Consider the following 26695-nt stretch of genomic DNA (forward strand, 5'->3'; position numbering starts at 1 on the left):
CATTCGTTGCTAGAAAGACCCGTCGGCAGCCGAGCAGCTAAACACGTTATTCTGTCCGTTTTTTTTTTTTTTTTTTTCCTCCCGAATCCTGGCGAACGCGCTAGCTGCATGGGCGTGTTCGTGGTTGCATGTAATGTGGATACGAGCCACTTTCCCGTAAAAGTTCTCCACAGTGCATCCCTCCTCTTGGCGGATGCCGTTGTGTGCGAATGCTATTGTGTACGCCGTAATAATAACAATTAAAAAAACTGTTAGAATATGTAAATTGGAATCTTTTCTGTCGCTTTATGATCTAAAGTAGAGGAATTCTATAAATGAAATAGTGGGTAATCATGTATTTTAGTTTTTTTTTCTTTCGTTATAGTTATGCATTGTAAAGCTATTAGTAAAACTGCATATTTGATTCGATTCAAAAGTAATTTTTTTTTCTCTTTTGACTGTCTGTTTTTTTAACTCGATTTTTACATTTTATTTGGCAGAAATTTTGTTTAGGTAGCATTCTTTGTATTAAAACCCACTGCATCGTATAAGGCTTCATTCAAAACGTTATAAACATTCAATAAGTATGAAATTAATGTTTTTAACACTGTCAATAGCACTTTTTCCTTTTGTCTGAGCTCGCATTTTTTTCCCTTTCTCTTCTCTTCTTTTTAAAAAAGCAATTAAATGAAAAAAAGTCAATAACTTCATTTGCAAAAGACTTGGAATTTGCCGCAGTCAACAACTTTTATCAAACCATAACGAAGCATTCTATTTTTTTTAACTTCTTTTCGCAGCCATTTTTCAAGTATGTAAAAAAAAAAAAAAAAAAAAAAAAAAAAGTTAACAGTTTCTTTTTGAACTTAACTGAACTTAAACTGAGAAAGTTTAAGTTAGTTTTTTACGAATGCACTCCTTTTTCTCTGTGCATATATTGGTTCTTTCCCAATGTGCCAGTTTGTTTCACTTCTGCTTCAAAAACACAGTACTATTATAAAACTAATCAAATCGAACTCACTATCACTTTAAGCTAACCAGTATTTCTATTGAAACTTTCAGGAGAACTGGATGTGTTTCCTTAAAAATATGCGATTTGGAAAGTTTAGGGATTCAATAGAGACCTGAGTCTGCGAACTCGTATAGGAATCCGCCAAAAATGTTGCGAATAAAAAAACCATTGAGTACGCCCGTGAACATTGAACATTGGAAAACGTCTTTGTGCAAAACAAAATGGGAGAAAAGAAAGCAGGGAGAAAACATCGCAGTTCTAAAATATCATGGTAGAAAATAAAGCGGTGCAGAAATTTCATCGGATTAAAATTTGATTGTATAAAATATCGTGCTAGAAAATAAAGCACTTACAAATCCTCATATGATAATAACATGGCAAACCTGCGTTCTCTGGCTATCAAATTTTTAGTGCGTTTTCGCGCGATGAAGAAGACGCGAACAAGAAGTAAGTAATATTTTACTCCGATGTTTCATACTTTTATATTACCTAATAACGTTTTAGTGAAAAAGCAAGGATGAAACTTAATCTTCAAAATCTAAACTACGTTAGTAGAGTTTTAAACTTATGCTGTTAATTATTAAAATTTATTATTTAATTAGTCTGTATTATAAAGACGGTCTAACAGATTTTCATGAAAGATATAATATAAAATAGAGTAAAAAAGAACAAAATTTGTAATTGTATGAGGTTACCTATACTAAATTTTTTTAATTAGTTATCAAATTTTATAATTTTTTTCCTTCACTTTTGTTAACTAATATTCATTTAGCAAAGTTGCAAATAACTAATATTCTTTTAGCAAAGTTAGTTTTGCTTCAGTTTATTCGCCTTCGAAATGCTATTAGCATCTTCATATACAAAACTTTTAAATTCTGTAAACACATGCCTGCGATGTTATCATTGTGCGATGATTTGGAGATGCTTTATTTTTTACCATGATGCCGATGTATGTCGATGTTTTAAAACTGCGAAGTTTTTCAACCAGTTTACTTTATGTGGCGAAGCTTTAGATCTGCGATTTTTTCTCATTGCTTTTTTTTCCTTTTAATGTGCCCACCAGCGGCCGAGCGGTAAAGATGCTGACCACTAGTAGTTCGGTCCGAGGTTCGAATTCCGCGAACGGGCATGGCTGCATGGGCGTTTCCGTGGTTTTTCCCATGTGTATACGAGCCAGTTTCCCTTAGAAAGTCCTCCACGAAGGCATCCCTCCCTTTAGGCAGATAGCCCTCGTGTGCTTTGCCGTAATTGAATAATCCAATCCAATGTTTTGTACGACGACTTTTACCCTTGCGTTGATTTTTGCTCCACGATTTCTTCTGCGATTTTTTACTCGAAATTCTCTCATAAAATTGGGAGCTCTTAATATAGGAATGGCACTGAAAAAGCAGAAACATTTCAGAACCAACGGAATATTCGCAAAAAATGAGAATGGACCGTATTTTTGTTTTCTGCTACCATCTTCATGAAATACACATTTGGATCCTTTACGTTATTGTGAAAGTAATCTTTTTTATGTAATTACTAGTGCATATATCTGTTAGATTGCTGTCATGAAAATAACTGTTTTTTCATAATATAGAAGATGCTGAAATAGGTGGCAGAATTTTATATCATAGGAATTTTCATGGGAGAGAATTTTTTATGTAATGTTAATAGATATAGGCTAAGATTGAGTCCCGTGTATCTAAATTTATAGATGTTAATATTAGTGATTAAATTATAAGAATAAAAATCTTATAAACTCTGTGGGCATGAGACTGTTATGCAGAATAGTCCCTATAAAAAGAAGGTTGTAAAGAAGATGGAAAGTTGTGGCTTCTTTTGTATGGTAAAAGCTTTAAGCTAATCCAATAGGAAGTTTGTAAATTTCCTTTTCATCATAGAATGATCACTACGAATTTTTCAAAAAGAAAAACTGATAAGAGATGACATTGTCTGATTTTTTTATAGAATGCAAAAGTACAATATGGACATGTAATGGCAACATATTTAATATTCGGGAACATAAGACTAAGAAAAGAAATATGCTTATTTTATGTCACAAAGATTATGGGCTAAAGGAAAATCGATGAATTTTATATTCATTGTACTGTTTTGGAATTTTGTTCGGCTCACTCAGAAATTTAGCTCTTATGTAAAATTCCCATATGGAAATATTTCATATTATTACATCGCAATTGCTGTTTTACATAGCACTTGATAAATATCTAATTTTGCATTCAAAAATTAAATATTATTTTATTTATCTCATTTCTTCTACAAACATTTAAATAATGCATGATAGTAATTTTTATATTATTATTTTTTTTGCCTACCAAGCAAGCTGTTATCTGACAACGAGTAAAACCAAAGCCTGATAAACCTCTTTGAAAGTCCCTGCAATAAATAAAGGACTCTTTTCTTCAGTGATAATTTTATTTGAATTTCAGGGCTTATCTTTTCCGTTAATATCGGCTGTGAATTTTCATATATAGTGCTATCTTCCGTGCATATATTTCATGTGATTCCTTAGTATGCTGGCTAATTATACTCAGAGATTTTTATCAAACGGTGAAGTTAGGAAATAATAAGCAAATTAATAATAATTTATATGTTTTTATTACATGTACTAAAATGCTTTACTACCTTTCAATTGCTAAATGCACACATTTAGGTAAATGTGTTCTACCATATATAAGAATGTAAATGATAGGTTACAAATGTGTGAAAACGCGATTTCTGAATATTATATTTCTAATTACAGTAATATTCAAATTATATTTAAAATTTTTCTAGCTTGGGGACTGTTACCCACACCAAACAGGTGTAGGAGGTTACTGCGACTTTATTCTTGACCACTGGTCTTACAAGCAAACAATGGCAGAAGAAGACACAGAGAGCCTGGTTTCTTCACGAGATAGCGGGGAAGCCCAGTTCCTCAACTGCGGTATCTGCATGGGAAGATTCGTGAATCCTAAGGTAAAGTATGCATACTGAAAATATGTGTATGTAAATTATCTATTAATATTAGCAATATTTTATCCAAATTATATATCCTATTTTACACTCTGGGAATTTCTACTTCGAAGTCATCAAATACAAGATTACATTTAATTTCATAATTAATTATTAAATGCAGCTGCAACTTCGTTTGCATTTCTGTTTATTAATATGCATTGAAAAACTCAGAAAGAAAGAAAAGCTTATGTAAATAAAATCGTATACGCACGTTTTTTAAAACCATGAAAATAAAAAATACAAGGGGTTGTAGAGACATTAGAATTTTTGAAGACATGAGATGTAAAAAATGAGCAATTCCCTCGCCAGGACTCGAGCCACGGACCTCTCGAATACGAGTCGAGCGTACTGACTACTACATCACGAAGGCATGCTAAGAAAGCGGGAAAAATACCTTACATACTCCCCCTTTTAAAGAGCAACTGGGGATTAAGGGGACCCAATCGCCAAATCCTGGTGGTGAAGAATCATCATTCACCACCTTTTAGTTCCGGCGCCACTCTAGAGACATTAGTATTTTGGAAGAGGAGATATGAAAAATGAGCAATGCCCTCGCCAGGACTCGTACCATGGACCTGTGGAATACACGCCCAGCGTGGTGACCAGTACACCACGAAGGCATGCTAAGATGGCGGGAGAAATACCTTATAGGTTTTCAAAAAGACTGCATGCACTACCAAATATCTTTTGAATGATTGGTCATTGATCCACTCCGTAATGCATTGGGAATAGTATTGGTTATGTAACACTTTTACGCACAATATATATGAAAATTTAAATTTAATACAGCGGCACAGAAAGAATACGTTGACGAGAAAATGCTTTTCAAAGCTTAATTAGTCAAAAGCATCCATCTCCCTTGTCATCAAAATTACCGAAAGTAACCTTGGTAAAATTGTGAAGGGATATGCGAGAATATTATTAATGACAATTACGCGTGCTACGTTTATGGATCTAAATTTCTGAAAAGTACCTTATATGTTAGTGAAACACCAATAGAAAATCACAGGTTTCAAATTCTCGTTGGCAGAAATACTGAAATTTGTAATTTTGATGTTAAAGAAATGAAATAAATTTCTCTGCATGAAATAAATTTTCCGTACTTTTAATAAAAGGAATCATAACCAGAATTATCGTAGCCTAAAAAACTGCATTATTTTATTCATTTTTAAAACTATAACCATGCATCTATGGCCAACCGTTCAAGACATATTTAGTAGTGAAAACGTTTTTAAACATGCTTTCTATTAAAAAGCAATGAGCTGTATGTTTATTTAATTTGTTGCGCGGTTGTTGCATTTTATACCTATTTTTATTCATTTTATTAGTGTTGTTAATTGATTAAATGTAACTTGCTTATACACTCTTAGACAAAAAAAAAAAAAAAAGACGCAGAGAGAAGGATTTATACGAATGGGACGAAAATCGATAGCAGTGATGTGCATGTACAGAAAAACAAATGATTACAGTTTCATAAAAATTGGATGATTTATTGAAGTGATAGAGCTTCACAAAGTGAAAATGTCAGTAATGCGTCTGTCCACCTCTGTCCCTTATGCAAGCAGTTGTTCGGCTTGGCATGGATTGATAGAGGTAAGGTAAAGGTAAAAGTATGGGGGACACCAGCCATGTACCATAGGTCAACTGGTAATGCCTTTGCGGGTGTCCTCCAGAGGGATATCGTGCCAAATTCTGTCCAACTGGCGCGTTAGATCGTCAACATCCCGAACTGGTTCGAGGGCCCTGCCCATAATGCTCGAAACGTGCTCAATAGGAAAGAGATCCGGCGAACTTGCTGACCAAAGTAATTTTCGGCAAGCACTAAGACAAGCAGTAGAAACGTGCAATGTGGGGACGGGCATTTTCTTGCTGAAATGTAAGCCCAGGATGGCGTGACATGAAAGACAACACAGCTGGCCTTAGAACTTCGTCAAAGTACCGCTGTGCTGAAAGGTTGCGACGGATGACAACCAAAGGGGTCCTACTATGAAATGAAATGGCTCCCCAGACCAGCACTCCTGGTTGTCGGCCTGTCTGCCGGAAGACAGTCAGGTTGGTATCACACAGTTGTCCGGGACGTCTTCAGACTCGCCTACGCTGGTCATCTGGGCTCAGTTCAAAGCGGGACTCATCACTGAAGACTATTCTACTCCAGTCAGTGACATTCCAGTGCGAATGAGCCCGATACCACTGCAAACGGCCTTGACGTTATACAGAGGTCAATGGTAGTCGGCGCAAGGGGGGCTATGACCTTAGCCCCTTCCTGTCAGCCGTCTATGAATGGTCCTTGCGGTCACTGAAGCACTAGTTGCACGTACAATCGAATGATAATGATGCATCTGGGGCTGTGAGTGCCGCTCTGACGATTGCTCGGTCATCACGTTCTGTCTTTTCTTTAGGCCTACCGCTTCTTTTTTGACGCTGTGTGCGGCCATGGTTCACCCATTCCTGCCAACATCGTCTAATAGTGGCATCGCTCCAGATCAAATGTCGAGCTATTCGCCAATAAGACCAACCGGCTTCTTTGAACCCACTACACGACCTCTCTCAAATTCTGACATCTGCGCATATCGTTCGCGCACCTGTATGCGAGGCATAGTTACTCTCTACCAGAGTACACGGAATGAAATTCGTGAAGAATTTATGACCTAGAATTCTAATTTCTCCTCTTAAATATCCTGCCAGTTGCGCAGATCAGCTGCTCTGTAGCGAGAACTGTTCATTCATTGGCAGCCAAAATGTAAAATTTTGCCTTTTCCGTCGAAACCTGTATGCATATCAATTTGTGTCCAATTTGCTTTATATCTTCTCGGTGCGTCGTGATGCGTAGTTTTTTTTTTTTTTTTTTTTGTCTAAGAGTGTATTATTAATTTTTATTCGTTTAATTTCAAGAGTCTTCGATTATCTTTTCTTTCTTAAAAGGAGAGCTTTTTATAATTTATTTTGGCATGTTCTTTGAACTTGTATTCAAGCTCAAACACAAAGCATTTGCAGCTTCAGATTTCAAATAAGTTGTTTTAAAAACTATTTGAGGATGAAAATGTTTTTATTCGGTGTAAATCATTTTCTTAATATTTTTTAATTGAAAACAAGCCTCACATTATTTTCTTTCACATTAGAAATTTTCTATTATTCTCTTAATGCTTTACGTGTATCATTATATGTAATAACACATTTTTGAAAAGTATATATATCGTTTAAGAACGCATTCACTTTCGCGTTAATTAAACATGCTACAAATAAATAAATAAATAAAACAGACATTTTTGCCTAATTTATCTTCGTGCTGAATAGATAACTTGAAATTCTCTTAAATTGCGCATTACAGAAGAGAAAAATCCAACTAATTAATGATTTCTAATTAAAAATTGGTTAATGTCATATATTTTTGTAATATTTGATTTTTATTACGTCCAGTGAATTCATAAAAATATAATGCAATTTATATATATGTGTGTGTGTGTGTATGTAATATTTAATCTTTTCAGTAGAATAATTTCTAGGCTATGTGTGTGCAAACTAAAACATTCGGAAGTATGATTTAATTGCTTAAACACCTTTATATATTTACTTTAGTTATTTATTTATGTTAAAAAAGAATTAAATTTACTACATGTTCAAATTTATAGAATGTAACCGTAGTGTGCTTCTTGAAGACAACTTGGGGAATCATCTTTTGAAATATGTTATACCACCTCTTTAATTCTAAAGATTTTATGTAATAAATTATCTGTTAATAATAATTAGTTTTCTCTTCCTCGTGTTGAAGTGCTTTCAAAATATATTAATACATTTATTTCCTTTTCAAAGATGCTTCCATGCCTGCATACATTCTGTGAACGCTGTCTTCTGCAGTATATACCTCCAGAGAGCTTGACATTATCGTGTCCCCTTTGCCGTCAGCAATCAATTTTACCAAAGCAAGGCGTTTCGGGGCTTCAGAATAATTTCCTTATAAGCAATTTGATGGATGTTCTGGAACAGACATCGGTTTGCGGAAACTGCCAATTCAAATCTAGGACCGGCATCTCTAAGTGTTTGGAATGCAATAATTATCTGTGTCAACGCTGTTCATCTAAGCACCAAGAAGATCCCAATTCTACATTGCACACACTTGTACCACTTGGAGATAATTGTTTGTTCAGCGAGGACAATAACGTGATAGGAAATCTTACAGGAAGCCAACAGAAAGGTGAAAAAAAGAAAGACTTATTGACATGTCCGAAGCACGTTAATCAATCGCTTCGCTTTTATTGCAAGGAATGCGAAACAGCCATTTGTGTAACATGCACTGATATTGAACACGCAGGGCATATGACAGCTCGTCTCACCGATGCAGTTAAAGATGAAAAAAGCAACTTGCGGGAGCTTTTAAAAAAAGCATATGATCATGTACCTACATTAAAAGAAGCCATAGAATCGGTAAACAATGTTACTTTTTCTTTAGCCAGCAGGCACGCTAAGAATACTCAGATGATTATTGATTGTTTCGATTCTTTAGAAAAAGCTGTTCAACAAAGAAAAAATGAACTAATTAAAGAACTCGATCAAATTGCATCCAAAAAACGCCATGTGCTCGAAGAACAAAAGAATGTACTAGACATGTGTTTATCAAATATACTCGCCAGTTCAGAATTTACTGAAAATGCTTTAAGTTATGGCAGTGAAACAGAGGTTATATTAGTTACGAAACAAATGGCAGAAAAGCTAGAAGACTTTGCAGATATGCGAATTCAGAAAATGCCAGAAGAAAATGATTTTTTGATCTTTAGATCTGAAGGCTTTGATTCAGCGAAGATAGCTATTTTAAATGTAGGTAATGTTGTAACAACAAATGCTGTGGCGCATCAATGCACAGCTGCCGGTGAAGGACTAAAGCTCTGTGGAGTTAACAAACAAACTTTGGTTGTCATAACAGCTAAAGATCGCAGGAATGACATAGTGCGAGGAGCTGGGGATGTTTTCGAAGCGGAACTAACATCACCAGAGTTATCATTTTCTTGCAAGCCCAAAATAGTGGACCAAAAAAATGGCAGTTATGATATGCATTACACCGTTCCAAAAGAAGGCACATACCAGCTTAGCATCATGTTCCTAGGACAGCACATACATGGAAGTCCCTTTTTAGTAAAATCGTATATAGAAGAAGAATCTTCGTCCAGTGATCGGCCAGTTAGTTCAAAAATTCCACGAACAACTGGAGTCAGGCAGAGAACTAGCAAATCCTCTTCCAGTAACCGCTCCAGTGGCTCAAGGCTTAGAAGTAATGCTATTGAAGATGACTTAATACTGAAAGTAGGAAACAGAGGTAATGTTTTAAAAAATTATAATCTATTTTACAAATACTCTATCTTTCAAAAAATTATTGTGTTATGGAATTTGTCATTTCTAAAATGCAAAATATTTATTACGTATATTTCGATCAGAGATTTGTTCTTATTATGAATTACTCTATGAATGCATGAAATATTTAGCCAGTAAGAATGAAAATGGCGGGAACATTGGAGAATGTTGAAGAATCTGAAATACTGTAAATCATTGTACATACTGTTAACAAATATATTTAACATACAGCTTATCCTTGAATTATGCGTGTCTGAATCGCACGGTTTCGCTTATATACGGATGAGATTTTAATAAATATGTTAGAAAACGTTTTGAAGATTTACATCAATTTGAGAAAACTAGCAGACAAATTATGTAGTCAAAATTAGACGGAAAAAACTTTAAAATTTTAAATAGTTAGAGAATCTCTAATATATATATATCCACGAGTCTACTTTACCATTTATTACCATAAAATAAACTCAGATCTGTTAGAAAAAGTTAAAATTCGCCAAATTGTTAACACACAAATTCTGGCAAAATTCGCATTGCTACAGGGAGTGAAATTTACACCAATGTAAAGGTAAATTAAAACTTAAATGTAGTGGATAGTATTACACTAATATATTTTCGCAGCCCCAATCTGTTCTTATAAGCTCTTACTTTAAAATAAGCGCTAAATTCATACCGCGACCCTTTGTTTACTGTTGTAACTTGTGTTCTCATTACCACATAGAAGTAGTTAGAGGATTCGATCATCTTCCGCATCATCGTTACCATGGTTATAAGGCAAGTCAGAAGGGAAGAAATGACTTCCCTTCTGACTTTGAAATACTTGTTCTAAAGTAAGAGACAAGAGCAGTAAACTGAGTTCAGGTATTGCGAGCATCTGCTTAAAACACTCTGTATGACATTAGTCATATCTGCCTGAGCAATAGTTCAACTCGCAAGGGTGTCCCAACCTTGAATTCTCAACTGAGAAGCTGCATAGTTATTTTTCTCCGTTTCTCCAGTGAAACGGAGATACAGAGCCGGTACCAGAGTCTATGCAATCGCACCAGGGGGGGGGGATTTTATAGAATTTAGAAAGACTCAAGCGGCAAAATTTATAAGCCACAGAGATTGCACCGGCAGGCAAAATGCCTAGCTTCGACCCTGCGTTTGCAATATGGAACACTTTTCCTTAGAAATTCCTCACCTAAGCACACAGTCCACGACGGCATTGCCATAATTAAACAAATAAAAAAAATATATTTTTAACTTATATACGAGCCAATTTCCTTTTAAAAGTCCTGAACGAGGGCATACCTTTTTTAGGCAGATAGCTCTTTTATGCTTTGACTACCAGCAGTCTGTTGCCATCAGCCATCTTAGCATATTACCATTCCGATCATACATTAGTCCGAGTCAGAACACTGCCGATATACAAAGAATAGTTCGGAGATTTTTAAAGCGTATTTCGGCAAGTTTCTTTTACTCTTTAAAATATAAAATACGTATTATTCCAAATTGGTAAAATGGAAGACACGTATCACGGAACAAAACAATTTGATGTGTGCACCACATGACTTCCTTGTACGGAATATTAAATTATACGCATTTTTTCTTGCATTTTATTTAAACTTATTAGATTGAATTAAACCTACTTCGCCGACAGCGCATAAACCACAATAGAATAAACGCATTCTTTAAAATTCACTTTGTTTACCATAGCGACACTGTGGCGCTAGGTTTACTTAACAGTATTATATTTCATTCATATTATAACTCAGAATGCACAAAATGTATATCATTTAAAGAATTATCTAATCGTTGCCACATGTTCTATTCAAATACTATAATAAAGCTAGAACAATGTATAAAAGAAATCAAGCAAACAAAACAAAAAAGAAACAGTTTTTCACAGACGATTGAGTATTTCTCATTTAATTAATTCAGTTCTCACTTCGCGAGAAGGCAAAAATACATAAAAACTCAAAATATCTATATTAAAAATTACGAAGTAAATCTTAAACACTTATTTCCTCGAAAAAATTCCAGAAAGGATTAAGCATGATTTAATTGGCAATAATAAATAAAGGCGATATCTTTGTTGTTGCGAAGCTAAGTTTCTCTAGATTGGCAACAAATCCACTAGTCTGCTGTTTCAAATGTAAACAATCAATGGCCGCCATCAAAAACATTATTAGGCTTAGGCTTAGCGGCACTTAAACAATTTTAAAATTGTGGATAATTCTAAAAATATTGTATACAGATTTACTAAAGGCATAAAAACCTTAACCGGAAGATAAAAACAACATAATTCAATCATTTTTAAAGCAAAAAATGTACAATTTACAAACATATAAGAGTAAAGAAACTGAGATCACTGAGCCGGGTAACAGAGTGGATATATATATAAATATATTTATATACGTTTGGTGCGGCCGATTGCAACCAAATTACGAGGTGCACATCTACATGTTATAGCAGTCCTATATACAAAATTTCAACGTTCTGAGGCTACTCGTTTTTGAGTTATGCGATATACGTACGTACGTACATACGTTCGTACAGACGCCACGAAAAATTCTCTTCAGAATTAATTTTAAAGCAGTTTTATAATTTTTTTGAAGGAAAAGAGTATTTTATTCTGTCCTTACGTACAGATATCACGCAAAAACATCGTTAAATTGCATTCGATAGCAGTCAGAATGGATATTTTCGTTGAAATATGCTGTCTGAAACTTTTCGCGATTACAATACTTCCTTTTTACTTCGTACAAGGAAGTAAAAATATGGCGAAGAATTTTATTTGGATTCCTCGAGATATTCGTTTAATAATAATAACAACATTGCAGTTTATAGTAAGTTACTGTCAGCAAATCTGATTGTGAAATAGTAATCATAAATGAATGTTATGCAATTAGAGTGATTAAGTGACTAATGAAATCGACGTTAATAGTGAAATTTCTGAAAACTCAAGATGAGAGCGTCATGGAAATTTTTCCATTACATTAAAAAATGCCTATACAGATAAGGTATATATTAGGGTAGCGGACACTTTCTATAGTTATTGATAATTTATGTGAAAGCACCTGAAATATTGTTCGTGTGCTGTCTTGGACGATATAGGAGGCTGTCTGCTAGTATGAGCCTTCAGGGTGCGGGTTTTGCTTTCACGTAAGGCTTAGTTATTTGTGGTTATCCTCCTCCCCATTCTCTCAGGGGTAACATGAGTTCATCCTTTATTGTACACAATGGGCAACGCTGACGGTGACGAGAGGACTAGATTGCTGATGGATTGGGCCATTCCTGAGAAATCCTTGAGAAACAAATGTCCGACATTTAAAAAAAAAAAAAAAAAATGTTGTTTCTTGTTTTATTGCAGAGTTTTTTAATCTTATACCAGAATGTATCTAATGCAACGAATAAATACTTATTTATTTAATCGTATAAAATTTGAATCTCCAATACTGACCAGTTTTCAAGTACTTTCAGCATAGAACAAAAATAACAGGATTGCTGTAATGCTTATGTTAATAATTAGATTTTTTCCAATGTACTTAAGTTTTATGATTATCTCTTTGGTTATTATAATATTTTAGTTCTTATGCAGTTTCTTTTTAAATGTAATATCATTTAAATTCGTTTGACAATTTAGTTTCAAGTCAATTAAAAACACATTCATAAACGACCACAAGATTAGATTTCTTGTCAGTCTGCATAAAGATTTTAATTATGTAAATAAACTAAACATTGAAATACGCATATTTCATTTGTTAGATGAGTTTTATTTATTGAGGATCAATAAAAAGTTCATTAAGATTTTCTTCACCGATGGCGTTCTCTTCATATTTTCTCTACATTGAGACAGTGAGGTACGGTGAATTCTAAAAATTAGAGATTCAACATTTCGGCTAATTAGAACAAAAGCTGAAATCTCGAAAATTTCGATTTCGAAGAAATGTCAAAATTTGCTCAAATATGACTATCCCGCACATTTTCATCACCATCCTTCCAAGCATTCTGTTCTTTTCATAGGATGCGATAGTCCACAATCTGCTTCCTATTAAATTTAACGATGGTTTTTTACATCCCTCCTAGCCACTTGGCTATAATCTTAGCCCTTTTTGAATAACTAACAGTTTCTCATAAAAAATAATCTCAGTCATTCATTGTGAAATTTATACATCTAAAACGAAAAATACAAAACTTTAATTTCTGAATCAAAATTAGAAATTACTAAAAAAAACTACGTGACAAAATCTTAGATATAAACAGTAACTGAATATGGAATGAAAAATGTACGCTGTTTGACTAAATGAAAAAAAAAAAAAAAAAAAAAAACTCAGTTTTGAAGTCATAATATAAATTTGATTTTATAAAATGCCCTCGACAGTTCAAAGAGTTTTACCAGTTTTTACTAATCAATTCAGATTAACAATTTCCCGTTATATTTCGAGTTGTAATCGATTTCGAGACCCATACGAGGCATAATTCTTTGCAGGGATTTGGAATTCATATTAATTTTCTAGATTTAACTACTTCTCGTTTGTAAAAAAAAAAAAAAAAAAACTTTGTACATAGGCAAGTAAAACCGAATCAAATTTTAAAAACACTTTTACTCGGGTTCTCAGTTAAGACAAAAGTCAAAAGGAAGTCAACAAATGGAGGTATAACTTCAGCTTTTGTTCTAAAATTGGAAGAAGAGAGAAAGCGTATTTTTTTAGGAAACAGTTAACACTGTATGTCTTAACCCATTAACGGTTTCACCCGGATTTTCTCGTTCTTTTATGCAGGTCTCTTAACGGTTCGTTACGGATTATTGTTAGTTTAAATGTACCCTCGAAAACGGACAGTCCCGTGTTTTTGTATTATCGAAAAAACACGCCAAAAAGGACTAGCCCGTATTTTTGTATGTCTTCCAACCCCCAATGCCTAAGGGGACAAGGGTCCATGCAATCCTGACGACAATGGGTAATGGCTGTCATTAGCGTGGGGAGAAATGTCCTTGATGTTTTGGGATAAAGGCCTTACACTGACTCTAAAGAAACAAATTTATTACCAGTTACAAAGTGGATGCATATATAAAGGGATTTAAGAATTTCCGTTTTAGAGCAGTTATTGAATAAAAAATAGAATTTTTTACAAAATGAACGTTTACCTATAAGAGCATTAATGAATTAAAACGAGAAAAATAAAAGTAATAAATGCAAACATAAAAATCTGAGAATGCAAATCTTTCAGATTTTACATTACGCCCAAAGGGCGTTTTTTAATGGTTTGTGGGTTACCTTTATTTTTAAATATCATGTTCTTCGCACTTAAACCATAAAGCTTTAGAATTTCCAATACACAGTCTCGCCCGTTGAAGATAATTTTTTATATTATTATTTTCATACAGTGTTGCCTTTGCTCGCTTTAAAATCGTTGAGTTTCTTAATAAAAAATTCATTGAAGTTTTACGAAATAGGAAACATATAATAAAACAAATTCCAAATCTCGGCTTCGAGATGCCCATATTCGGGTGGAAATGTACGTTATTCAAAATTGGATGGGTCTAGGTACCGTTGTTTTATCACAATGCGAGAAACATACATATATTTATGCAGATTATTCATTATTTAATTGCCTTGAGGCAGATAGCCCTCGAGTGCTCTGCCGTAATCTAATAAACCAAAACCATTATTTAATTTCTTTAAATATAATACAGGGCTGTAATATGTGGTAGCAACAGTTTGAAAAGTGAACTAACATAGTTTTCAACGGAAAATGAAAAAATGAAGTTAATAGACCTTCTCGGCTAACGCCCTTTGTTTTAAAAATAATGTATCGTGTAATTTAATGGGAATACGAGATTAAATAATTCTCTTTAAAAAATTCTTCTACAAATTTATATCACGAATAATAAAAACGTGAGGCTGCCTTGATAAATTTATAAATATTATACATCTGACAATGCGATTCAATTATTTGATTTCGTAATTTAAGAGCCTATGATTCTTCTTATAAAACTGTACAGGAATTTAGCAAAGAAGCTATTAAGTAATCTCTTATTACCATTAATCTATGCGATAAATTATTATTATTATTATTACTTTTGGTTCAGTCTTTTACTTCCAAGTATCCTTTTACCTCAAATAATCGAAAAAATATATAAATTTAAAACAAAATTCGCCCCCAAATCAGAAATTAGGCTACAAATTTCATGCAAATTTTATTTCAAAAGCTATTTTACGCTCTGTAAAATGATGCAAACTTAAAAATTTAAGATTTTTAGTTTATTCATAAATGGAAATATGCGCAAAAAATTTCTTCGACATTAAATTTTAAAAACTCTAAATCGAATTATTATCATCCGTAAACGTAATTGTACAAAATCTGAATTCAATAGCTTATCGATAAGCAGTTCAAAAATCGACGACGAGCTTTTGATTAAACACCGTGAATGAACTGAATACAATTTTTGGAACAGCTCTATTTTTAAGCACTTTGGAAAGATCGGTAAGTTGTTGATATAGCATAACCGTTATTTTTATAACATTCTTGGCATTATGAAACGTGTAAGTGACATTCATAAGCGATTCCCGACAGTTCTGTTCATTTGTCAAAGTGGCTGCTTTTGAAAATATTGTGAAGCTCACTCGATGTGCTCCACTATCTATGATACTCATTAAAGATATTTAATAATGTTTTATTTCTATACAGAAATACTGGTAAAATTAAGAGGTCAAATATTTAATTATTTGAGTTATATAACTACTTATACTGTCTCAAGAAATTTTGAGTCATTTTGTAAAAATAATCTTTTCTTTAAAATTCCTTTTTCACCCCCTACCCACTATGCTTCATGACTTTATTACTATTCTGATGAATGGAAGGTTTTTAGAGACATTACATTTTTTTTTAACAGCAAGAGACATGAAAAATGAGCAATGCCTTACCCAAGACGCGAACCACGGACTTCTCGAATGCGCGCCGAGCGTACTGAGACCACGAAGACATGCTAAAAGGGCGGGAGAAAATACTGTATATACTCCCCCTTTTAAAGGGCGACTGGGGATTAGGGGACCAAATCGCCAAATCCTTGCGGCGGAGAATCATCATCCACCACCTTTTTTGGTTTGGGTGCCACTATGGAAACATTAGGTTATTTCGAAGCAGGACATGTGAAATAGGAGCAATGCCTTCGACGGCACTCGAACCACCAACCTCTCGAATACACGCCGTGCGTGCTGACCATTACACCACGAAGATATGCTAAGAAGGCGGGAGAAAATACCTTATAGGTTACAAAAGTTGAGTAGGTAGTCACAAATCTAACTAATAAATGCTCTACAAATACAACTTTTAATATTTTAGCAGAATTTTTTGGAAACGTATTTATATAGATTGTTTTAGAAATCGACACAGTTTGATGCCAGTTTAGAGGAGGGGTTGTTTATGAGCGTATTAAAAATGCTTTTCCCACTCAAAATGTTAACTACTTTAAAATAATAATTCATAATCGCACTGAAGCTGATGTTTACAATTATTTCCCCTGAGATTTCTTTAAAAAGAAAGAATTACAATTGTGTTTAATGCAGAAAATTTAATGGAATTGGCATCTGCGCAAGAGGACGGAAACTATCAGGGAGGACTTTCTAAGGAAAACTAGATTTCCTTCACATTGAACGTAGAAAACTTTCAGCGAACAAGCGTGTTCACGAGGATTTGAACTTATGTAGGATTACCAGTACTCAGCGGTTTTAGCGCTTGGCCACCGCAGGCCGATTAAAAATCTTGTTTAGAAACCTTTAATCTTGATTTAGTGTGACAGCTGCCGTAGTTTGAAGGTAAGGATTACTTGAATACAGCAAAACACACGAGGACTATCTGCTTTTAAGGAAAGAGATGCCTTCGTAGAGGACTTTTTAACGAGAAAACTCTCATATTCATGTTATATATAGGGAAAAACATGGAAAAATGCCATTCAGTCATCGTATTCGTTCGTCAGGGTGTAAATCGAACTACCAGTATTTACCGGCCACTAATATGGCCGTAGTTGAATAGGGGAAATAACTGTTGGATTGTAAGGCATCTAAATTAAAAAATTAAAAAAAAAAAATTCACTTCTGAGGTAATCTTAAACCCAAATTAAGTTTTTTATTATAATTATGAAAGAGTTCAACGCATTTGTTAATTTTCAGATCGTTAAAATTAGTGTGGCTTTAATGAATGATTATTTAGACCTGTTACAGGAAACAAATACATCAAAAGTTTCCTTTAAAATATCAGGAATTATTGAAAAATCTTCTGTAATTTATAAACGATAAAACGTATTTATCCAGATTTTACATGTGTGAAAAAATAATGAATTTTAATCTTCCCTAGTAGAGTGTGTGTGTATTTAATTATGGCAAAGCACGCTAGGGCTATCTGCCTGAGGGGAGGGATGCCTTTCGTGGAGGACTTTCTAAGGGAAACTGGCTCGTATATACTTTCCGTAGTAGAGACATTTGTAATTATATTTCTAGTTCCAAATTCAAAGTGAGAAATCTAGGTGCCTGAAGCCAGAAAACACTATCGATTCTTCTTGGCTTCTATTTTCAGCGACGAAATAGATCAACTGCATGGAATTTTTATGATTTTTCTCAACATGTAAACTAAATGCGTGTAAGTGTTTCTTAGAAAGCTCGTCGGAAGTAGAATACCTTTATCTTGGTAGATAGATATCGTGTGCTTTAGTAAATTTAGCAAATCTAAACACAGGGCCGACAGTACAATGTTTGAGGCCTTTCTCTAACATAGTCGAATAGAGTATCGAATAGTCGAACAATCAAATCACCCTACATCGCCCTCTTTTACTTACTTTTATACTTTTATCTCAATATTATATATTGCATCCACAAAAATGTCTCTAAATTAATGTTATTTGGATTCGAAAACCATTTTATGCTTAAATGCATCTTTCCAGATGTTTGTCTTTTACTCACTGAAAGTCAATGCTTCTTGAAGATGTCAATTCATGAATGAAAAATTATTTCTTGCTTTTCCGGTTTCCCCTAACCGTTCCCACAAAGGCCGAACCTTTGGGCAAAAACAGCCCTCCTATGATGTTAATTCCTCAGTAAAAGAGAAAGCACTGAACGGGGTAAAGTAGTAGAAATCTTGACTTTCCTTTTCACTCAAAATTCAAGCATTCCCAAAATCTACTATAAAAGATATACTCCCTAAGGTATAAAATTTTTGTGTAATGAAATTATAAAATGCAATATATATATATATGCATTATAATATAAATATATGCTAAAATATGAATGCATATATATATATCATTGATTATATATATATATATATATATATATATCATTGATTATATATATATATATATATATATATATCATTGATTATATATATATATATATATCATTGATTATATATATATATATATATCATTGATGACATATATATATCAATTAAACCTTTAGACACACTCACACACATACATAATCAGATATATTACATATATAGAATCACATAGTATCAGTAGGTGAAAGAAGAAAATAAATCCTACTGGTGAAAGATTGCTGAAGAAATTCAAAGCATAATGAAAGTTTCTTTTATCTTGGAATCAAAGAACTTTTTTATCGCTTTAGTTTTTGGGAGAGTATTAGATTAAAATGTAATAAATAAATAAGTATGTGGAAGAAAAATAAATCTTTAAAGGAAGAAAAAGGAAAAATAGAACCAAACAATCAAATCATTTTCAGCATTAAAACCAATTTTAAGTGTGACAGTATATTTTCCTGCCGATACGAAAACTTAAGAAAATAGACAGAAATCTGCATTGTTTCACCTATCAATATACGACAAATGGAATAACGATACAAGAAAAAGTAAATTTGAAAAATTTGCGAAAGCGGAATAATTTCGAATGCTGCACAAATAGAAAGATACCATGCAGATACATTGGATTTTTTTCGAAGCAAGAAATGCGAAAATTCAGCAGTGCCCTCTTTGTGCTTCTAATAAGTAGGTCTTCCAAATTCTAGCTGGAAGGACTTCCATTTATAACAAGATAGTGAGAATGGCATAATTCCTTATTATTTGTTTTCATTTAAAGGGCGAGAGAGAAGAAGCACGAGGCACTGTCGGAATAATTCATGTGTTAACGAATTATCGTCTGACATGTTTTCGTTGGGGTGCCATTGAAGAGACATAGCGTTTTTATGAGGGAAAAAAAAAAAAAAAAAAAAAAAAAACATGAAAAATCCGTTATCCTATCAGCGGAATACGAACCACAGGCATTCCGACTGATAGTCCGATCTACTATCACTTACACCCCGAGTTCAAATTCTAGCTGGAAGAAGTTCCATTGAGCAATTTCCAGCTCAAAGAAGAATGAGATAATTTCTCATAATCAATACGGATATATAACTGATGATTCTAAAATTCTATTATCATTAAGACTGGAAAAAATACACGATTTAATTCATTTTCATACATTTTAAAAGAAGTTAAATTTTTCAGAGAGTTACTATAAAATATTTATTAGAATGTCAAATTTAAGCATTTCAATTATTTATATAATAAAGGATAAATTTTATATTTATATAATAAAGAAAAATCGTTAATAATATCACTCTGATTTTAGTGGAGATATTTTAAGAAATAAATAAGTGAAAGCTGGAGGAAGAAAAACTATTTCAAGTTATATGTTTATCTTAAAAGTAACGAGAGAAAAACTATGTTAAAAGAAAAGGCACGCATATCGAAATTGTTTCTTGTACTGCTGACAAATTGTTATATGGCATGCATACTATAATGTTCATGAATAATTGATTGCTACTAGATTAATACAGGCATAGCATATTTCTAGGGACTGATTTGCTGTAATTTCCAATTTGATTTTTGCATACTTTTATATTTAGGACACTAATTACATCACACTGAAGATTACTCAATGCAATAATTCCATTGCAGTTTTATAGAAAATTATAAAATTTTCAGTTTCAATAAACAAATATATAATATTTCGATGACTCAGCAGGTAACATAATTTATTATCTTTCAAGTTTTTTTCGAAAACACCTCGGCAGATATAGAATCAGCCGCAGACTGTACTAACTTTAACAAGCGGCAGTATCTGAGTGTTCGCATTTCTGTTTATAACTGCAATAAGAACAAGTATAAGTTTGAAAAGTTTACCAATGGCTATGTGGATAAAAGAGATGATCATAAGTATTTTGACCTGGTTTTGGTTTCTGGTCAATACGTTGGCTGTAGGGAAGATTTCGTGATTTTTTCCATGGGAACTAGTTTTCTTTATAAATTCCTCTAAGTCTTTCGTTAAGTACATACAAAGTTGCTACATTAAACATTAGTAAGTGTTTACATAGGTAAACATTTTAAAAGCGACTAGCGTAAAGAAAGATTATTTAAATTATGTTTTTTAAAATGCAAATTCAGAACACTGAAAACCAAACAGTAACCATTATAAGACTAATTTAATAATCTTTGGTTTGGTTTACTTGAAAACTTTACTTAAAAAACGTTGAAATTTACAATGTTTACAACAAACTATTATTCTGCCATATTCATCGATTGCGTTAATCAAAATCTAAAATTATTTAACGTAAAATGTAATTATCCGAAAATTATGTAAAATGAGAATTTTTCCCACTATATATGTAGTTTACAATGGCTAGAAAGAAAGATAGCTCTAGATAATGAGTATTTCTAGAATGAAAAAACTCTATTGACTAGAAATAGTCTTTCGAGACCTTAGTGTCAGTTAGCCTGCGGAGGTCAGGTTCCCTTCCAAAAAAAAGTAAAACTGTTTAAAATGCATATAGTTTAACGCTTCCTGTTTTATTTGGAATAACATTTCAAAAATAAAACTCGTGTTGGTTACGAACCAAGGAATTCTTAACGGGATAAAAAGCCGTACTTTGATAATGCTAGGATCATGCATTCAGTTTTCATCGTTTTAATAAAATCCATTATGATACTTATGCTGGTAATTATAAACTGCATTTACGGATACAGAAGTATGATTAATACACTAATATCACAGAATATAAGCTTTTTATGCTCTGACAAGTTTTGTCAAGATACCAAGTTTTAGTTCATATACAAGTCGTAAATTCCCTAGCCAGATTCCTTTTTTATATAAATAGATGCATAGAGGAGAAATGGAACAGTTAATTATATTTTTTATTCTTTTTCAAAATTTAATTCTTTTAGATATAATTTTTAACGATAAACGATATTCTGCTAAGTTATAATACAAAAATTATTACTAATAATAATTTATATCCTAATATTTATATCCTAATTTAATAATATTTATATCACTCAAAACAGAATTGGAAAACTCATTCAAATCATATTTAATCAAAACATTTTACGAAGTTATGGGAAAAAGGAATTTTGGGGTTTGTTTGATTTTTAACGGTGAATTCAATCATTAAAACATTTTTACCGTGTTTCCTCATTCATAAAACATTAGCAAAATAATTTACTAAATAATTCTTAGATGTAATAGTATTCTTGTTTATCTTTTGTTATATGACTAAAAATAAATAAAAAAGCGGCTGGTATTCAATATTATTTTATTTAATTACAAATACTTGGCTATTGGTACTCAAGACATAGTCTTTCCATATTACCACTTTTCTATTAGGCCTTGAAATTATGTTAACGACCTAATACAATTCGGAAAATCCTATGATTGCATAAAACTGCGGGAGGTGCTAATAATGACAAATTTTAAATGAAAATAGAAATTTATTTAAATAAATTTATTTAAATTCTATTTGTGAGTGTCTGCTTTATGCATTTAATGTATCAAATGCAGAAAAGTGAGAAAAATCCATCCAACACAGAGAAATAATTCTTTCTAGTCTGTGGTAAGATTGTATCAAATTCATTTAAACTTCCGTTTAAATTCGAAATGCGATCTCTCAAATCAACGAAGGAATACATTTTTGGCTTTAAATTCTACATTAGTAGCAACTGTATAATAGCTAAACTTACCAAAATATTTGTAGAAAACCGCCAAAATTCTAGAAATTGCTATAAAATCCCGAAAAATATTAGGAAGATTATGCTTGCCAATTCCACGCTGAAAAGACGAAGATGAGCTCGACAGTAAACGAACAACTTGTGGAAAAAATTCAACGCTAAAATATAAATGCATATGCGAAATTTTCCAAAAATTTCTGATAAATATTGTACTCTCATCGTAAATATGTATGGACTTAGAATGTGATGAAAACTGAGTCGGTAAAAGAATGGATTAAAATTTAATTTCCCAAAATAAATTGGTTTACTAAAACTAAATAAAATAGATAAGTAAATAGCAAAAAAATTGTGTAACAAAATAAATAATGATCTTTCTTAAAATACTGCCCAATAAAACATGTCGAATAATTGAATGTTCACAAGCTTGGAAGCTAAAATTCTAAAAAGATTTCGGAAAATTCTGCAGTCACATGTTAAAAGAAACAAGTCTACAGGCTACTAGTACAAAGAAAGAGGAGGGAGACGAAACTAAACGGAACAACTACTTCTTGGCATTCAATAGCGGGGAGGCAATTTTATGGCTTATCCATCACACTAAGGGGAAGCAAACATACTGCCTTAGGCTGGGCCATCTTAGAGAGATTTCAGAAAACGAAAGCAATTTTTTTTGGAGGGGTTTGTTGTCTGACAACGCAACCGTTTTCGAAGCATTTCGTTCCGAGAGGCGGGCCCGTTGATGGGTTAAATCATACGAAATAGACTTAAATTAAATCTATATGTTTACTAATTATTTTTGATTTTAATGAAGTAAAAATAAGAGACATTAAATCGTGTATATATTTATTAACATTATTGAACAATAAACAGCATTTAGACAAGTTAAATATTTCGCTTTTGTGTCATTGTTTCATTGTAAGCAAAAGATCCCAACAAAAGGCCTTCTGAGCATAGATCTGACTTCAAAATTGAGTTATACCATTAAAAACACAAGAAAGACCCTCATGTCAAAGAAATAAGGTGCTGTGACAAATCCACTTGTGCTCTTGCGCTATTAAATCTGACCACAAAATAGAATTCAGCACCGCTAACAATCTAAAAAATTATCCTGAATCACGACTGTGTGTGTATTAGCTTGTAACGTTTCCGTACAACTATTACTAAAATTCGTAAAGATAAAATAGATGATGTCATCACGAAGTAGTAAGTATATTCACTTCCCTTTCAAGATTTTCTTAGTTCATAAATCCAAATTTATAGTCACGCTATTTTAAAAAAGATTAGAATCAAACAGCAATCTTATAATACTCAGTTCTTAGCAAACTTAATACCAGATTCTGAACTTTTCAAACATCTGGGCTTAATTTACTAAATCTTCATGCATTTATTGCTGCAATACTTGTTAAAACGAAGTTAATTAATGAACTTAATTCTTATTAACGTGATAATGAAGTTGAAAGTTATTTGCAATAGAAAAGTGTTTCTTCACATTATCTCTGCTCTTCTCACACGTAAATCAGGAACTTAACACGTAACAGAAATCTGATTCTTTGACAGTAATAGGGCTGCCAGTGAAAATGAGGGTGTAAGAAAATGAATCTTACAATGTACAGATACTTTTAAAAAGAGGAAATACTATATGGGCACCACACATGATTAAAAGAAAACGTGCTAATAATGTATTCCGTTATAGAGCGCCCCTTATATAAATGTACTGATGAATATATTTGCAAATGCAGGCTTAAAAATTCTTTTTGAATTTAAAGAATTTTCAAATCATTTAAAATCAAAAATAAAGCAGCTCGACAGTATGTTTTCGCTGCCTTTCAACTAAATGTTTGTCAATTATTTTCAGGACGTGGCCGAGGAGAATTCACAAATCCACAGGGAGTATGCTGCACAAGAGACGGGAGAATAGTAGTTGCCGATAGTAATAACCAATGTGTACAAGTGTTTAATTCTGGAACTGGAGAATTCCGACTTCGTTTCGGAGCCAGGGGTAGATCTCCAGGCCAAATGCAGCGACCAACGGGTGTAACCGTCCTTCCAAATGGTAATTATGTCGTTGCGGACTACGAGAATAAATGGGTCAGCATTTATGACCCATTCGGAAAATACATCTCCAGAATTGGAATTGGGAAGCTGTTAGGCCCAAAAGGAGTAGCAGTAGATAGAAATGGCCATATTATCGTAGTTGACAATAAAGGTAAGTCTAAATTTGTAAAGTTCTGTTATTTCGAAGAGCATTTACAGAATGCCTTTTCATTCTGCTCAGAATAGATTTAGATTCTAGAATATTCAAAGGTGCTTGCTAAACTCCTAAGTTTTTATTTTAAATTCTCGCTTTTATATTTTGGATAAGAGACGATGCGACTCACGTTTATCCCTAATGGAGGACACGGAATATTATCTCAAAGGTTCTTTCTTTTCTTTTCTTCTTTTTTTTTTTTTTTTTTTTTTTTTTTTTTAGAAGAAGATTATAAAAATTTTGTTTTGCTCGAAGATAGAACCCAAAAGTATGGGTAGACACAGAAAAGTGCCTATGCATACTTTTGGGCTAAGCTATTTAAAACAATACAAGCTATTTAATATCACTAAGCTATATAAAACAATTATTTCTTCTAACTCAAAGGGGCCATTTTTTCCTTTTTTTATATGAGCAAATTTTTCAGCATGCTTAATTCTTTTATTTCATTTCTATAAGAATGGATCGAGCTTCGCGAAGAATGCTAGAGGAATGCTAAATTAATCAGAATTTATTTTTCCTTTATTACTTATTCTATATAATGCTTGGCATTCAGTGTCCTACTTTTACTACAGGGTCATTTTTATATGTATTGATTATTTGTAAATGAAATTATGTTAAGTAATGCCCTGTGCCATCTTTCAAAGATTTATATGCAAACTATTTGTAATAAATTTTCATCACAGGATTTTTATGATAAAGTACAAAACATTGTTAACTGCATATTGATTTTTTATTCTTATTTTCACCTCTGCATCATTTATAACGCCATAATTGGGAATCAACGTTAAAAGCCAACAAATTAATATGGGCAATACTCAAAAATCGACTGTTTGTTATAATCGAATTCTCACATTTGTCCTAGTACTCTGATTAAGAAATGTTTCTGAAATTTGTTTGACAGTTTTACCCACATGTAAATCAGTTATTTATTTCTGTTCTGAAGATGTAAACTAAGAACAGTACCTCTCGCAATATTCATATTCATTGCTGTACACTCTGATTGTCCAGAAGCTGAACAGCAAAGTGAAAGCTGTCGATTTAAAAAAAGAAAAATGTATTTATGCGAATTCATTGAAACTTTCACAGATCATGGGATATAACAAAAACCACTAGCATGGGGGAAATCAAAAGAAAATTATATATAAATAATTAAATAGTAGTGGTAAAATGATAAGATTCTTGATGGCAAAAGATGTCCTTTGTAGTGGCCTATCGATATGTAAAGTGATGACCGTTTGGGGAAACACATGTCCGACAAGATTATCCTATGGCGATATGGGATATTTCTGCCTAATCCATAGACCTGTTATATAGTACTAGACCGAGCATCGCCATTCAGAACCGGATGAAAAAGCGGCACAGGAATGAACTACAGGAGTTTGGGCATGAAATGGAACTGAACCCAGACTTTGGTGTACTATCGCCAAGGCTGGCGATTTTTTTTCCTTCTTTTCTCTCAGTTCGAAATGCGAACTTCGAAAGATATCATTTCGCAGAAGCTGCCGTTGAATTTTCAGAAGTTAAATCGATAAACACCAGCCAAAATTAATAATATTCCTAAAATTGGACACTTTATTTTAAAATTTAACAGGATAATTTTCATGCTATAGAATAACATTTTGTAATATAATGTCCCTCGGCGTCTACAAAATTAAAAATAAAATAAAAAAAAACTGGAGAGAACAAACTAAATTAATAATAATCTGAAATTAAAAATACAAAAATTTCAGTGATAGATTCAAATGCAGAACGATTCTTGACGAATTTAGTATCGTAAAATATAAATTTTATACAAGAGAAACTTTTTATTGTAATTAACTCCAAGTTAACTATAAGTTTAAGGAATTTTATTTCAACCGCAATGCGTATATTATACTGAATATAACTAAAAAAACTTGCACTTTCCAAATAAATAACATCTAATCATAATTACATATAACTTTCTTTATAACACAGTAAATGCATAAAAATAATTTTAAGGTAAGATTTTTAAGGTAATTTTAATAAGAAGGTAAAATTTAAATAATGTTCGTTATTTTTAAAAAGAAACTTAAAACTATTAAAGTTTTGAAATTTAACTGCTATATAATGACTATTTTCTTAATACTTAACAAATTCTTCTTAATATTAAAATAAATGCCAGAAAC

At 32.6% G+C, this 26695-nt stretch overlaps 1 protein-coding gene across 3 annotated transcripts in view; it reads left to right on the plus strand.

Moving 5' to 3' along the window:
- The window catches only part of LOC118181941 (tripartite motif-containing protein 2-like), a 157845-nt gene that overhangs the window by 114349 nt on the left and 16801 nt on the right, over positions 1 to 26695 (plus strand). For all 3 annotated transcript variants that reach the window (XM_085807578.1, XM_085807579.1, XM_085807577.1), the window contains 3 exons: positions 3767 to 3949; positions 7799 to 9296; positions 24156 to 24506. In XM_085807578.1, coding sequence (XP_085663704.1) covers positions 3848 to 3949; positions 7799 to 9296; positions 24156 to 24506 — 1951 coding nt within the window. In that variant the 5' untranslated portion in view covers positions 3767 to 3847. The remainder of the gene's footprint in view (positions 1 to 3766; positions 3950 to 7798; positions 9297 to 24155; positions 24507 to 26695) is intronic.

Source organism: Stegodyphus dumicola, chromosome X1, assembly GCF_044657685.1.
Source record: "Stegodyphus dumicola isolate Sdum_Otavi_A_Nest chromosome X1, ASM4465768v1".
Taxonomy (NCBI): domain Eukaryota; kingdom Metazoa; phylum Arthropoda; class Arachnida; order Araneae; family Eresidae; genus Stegodyphus; species Stegodyphus dumicola.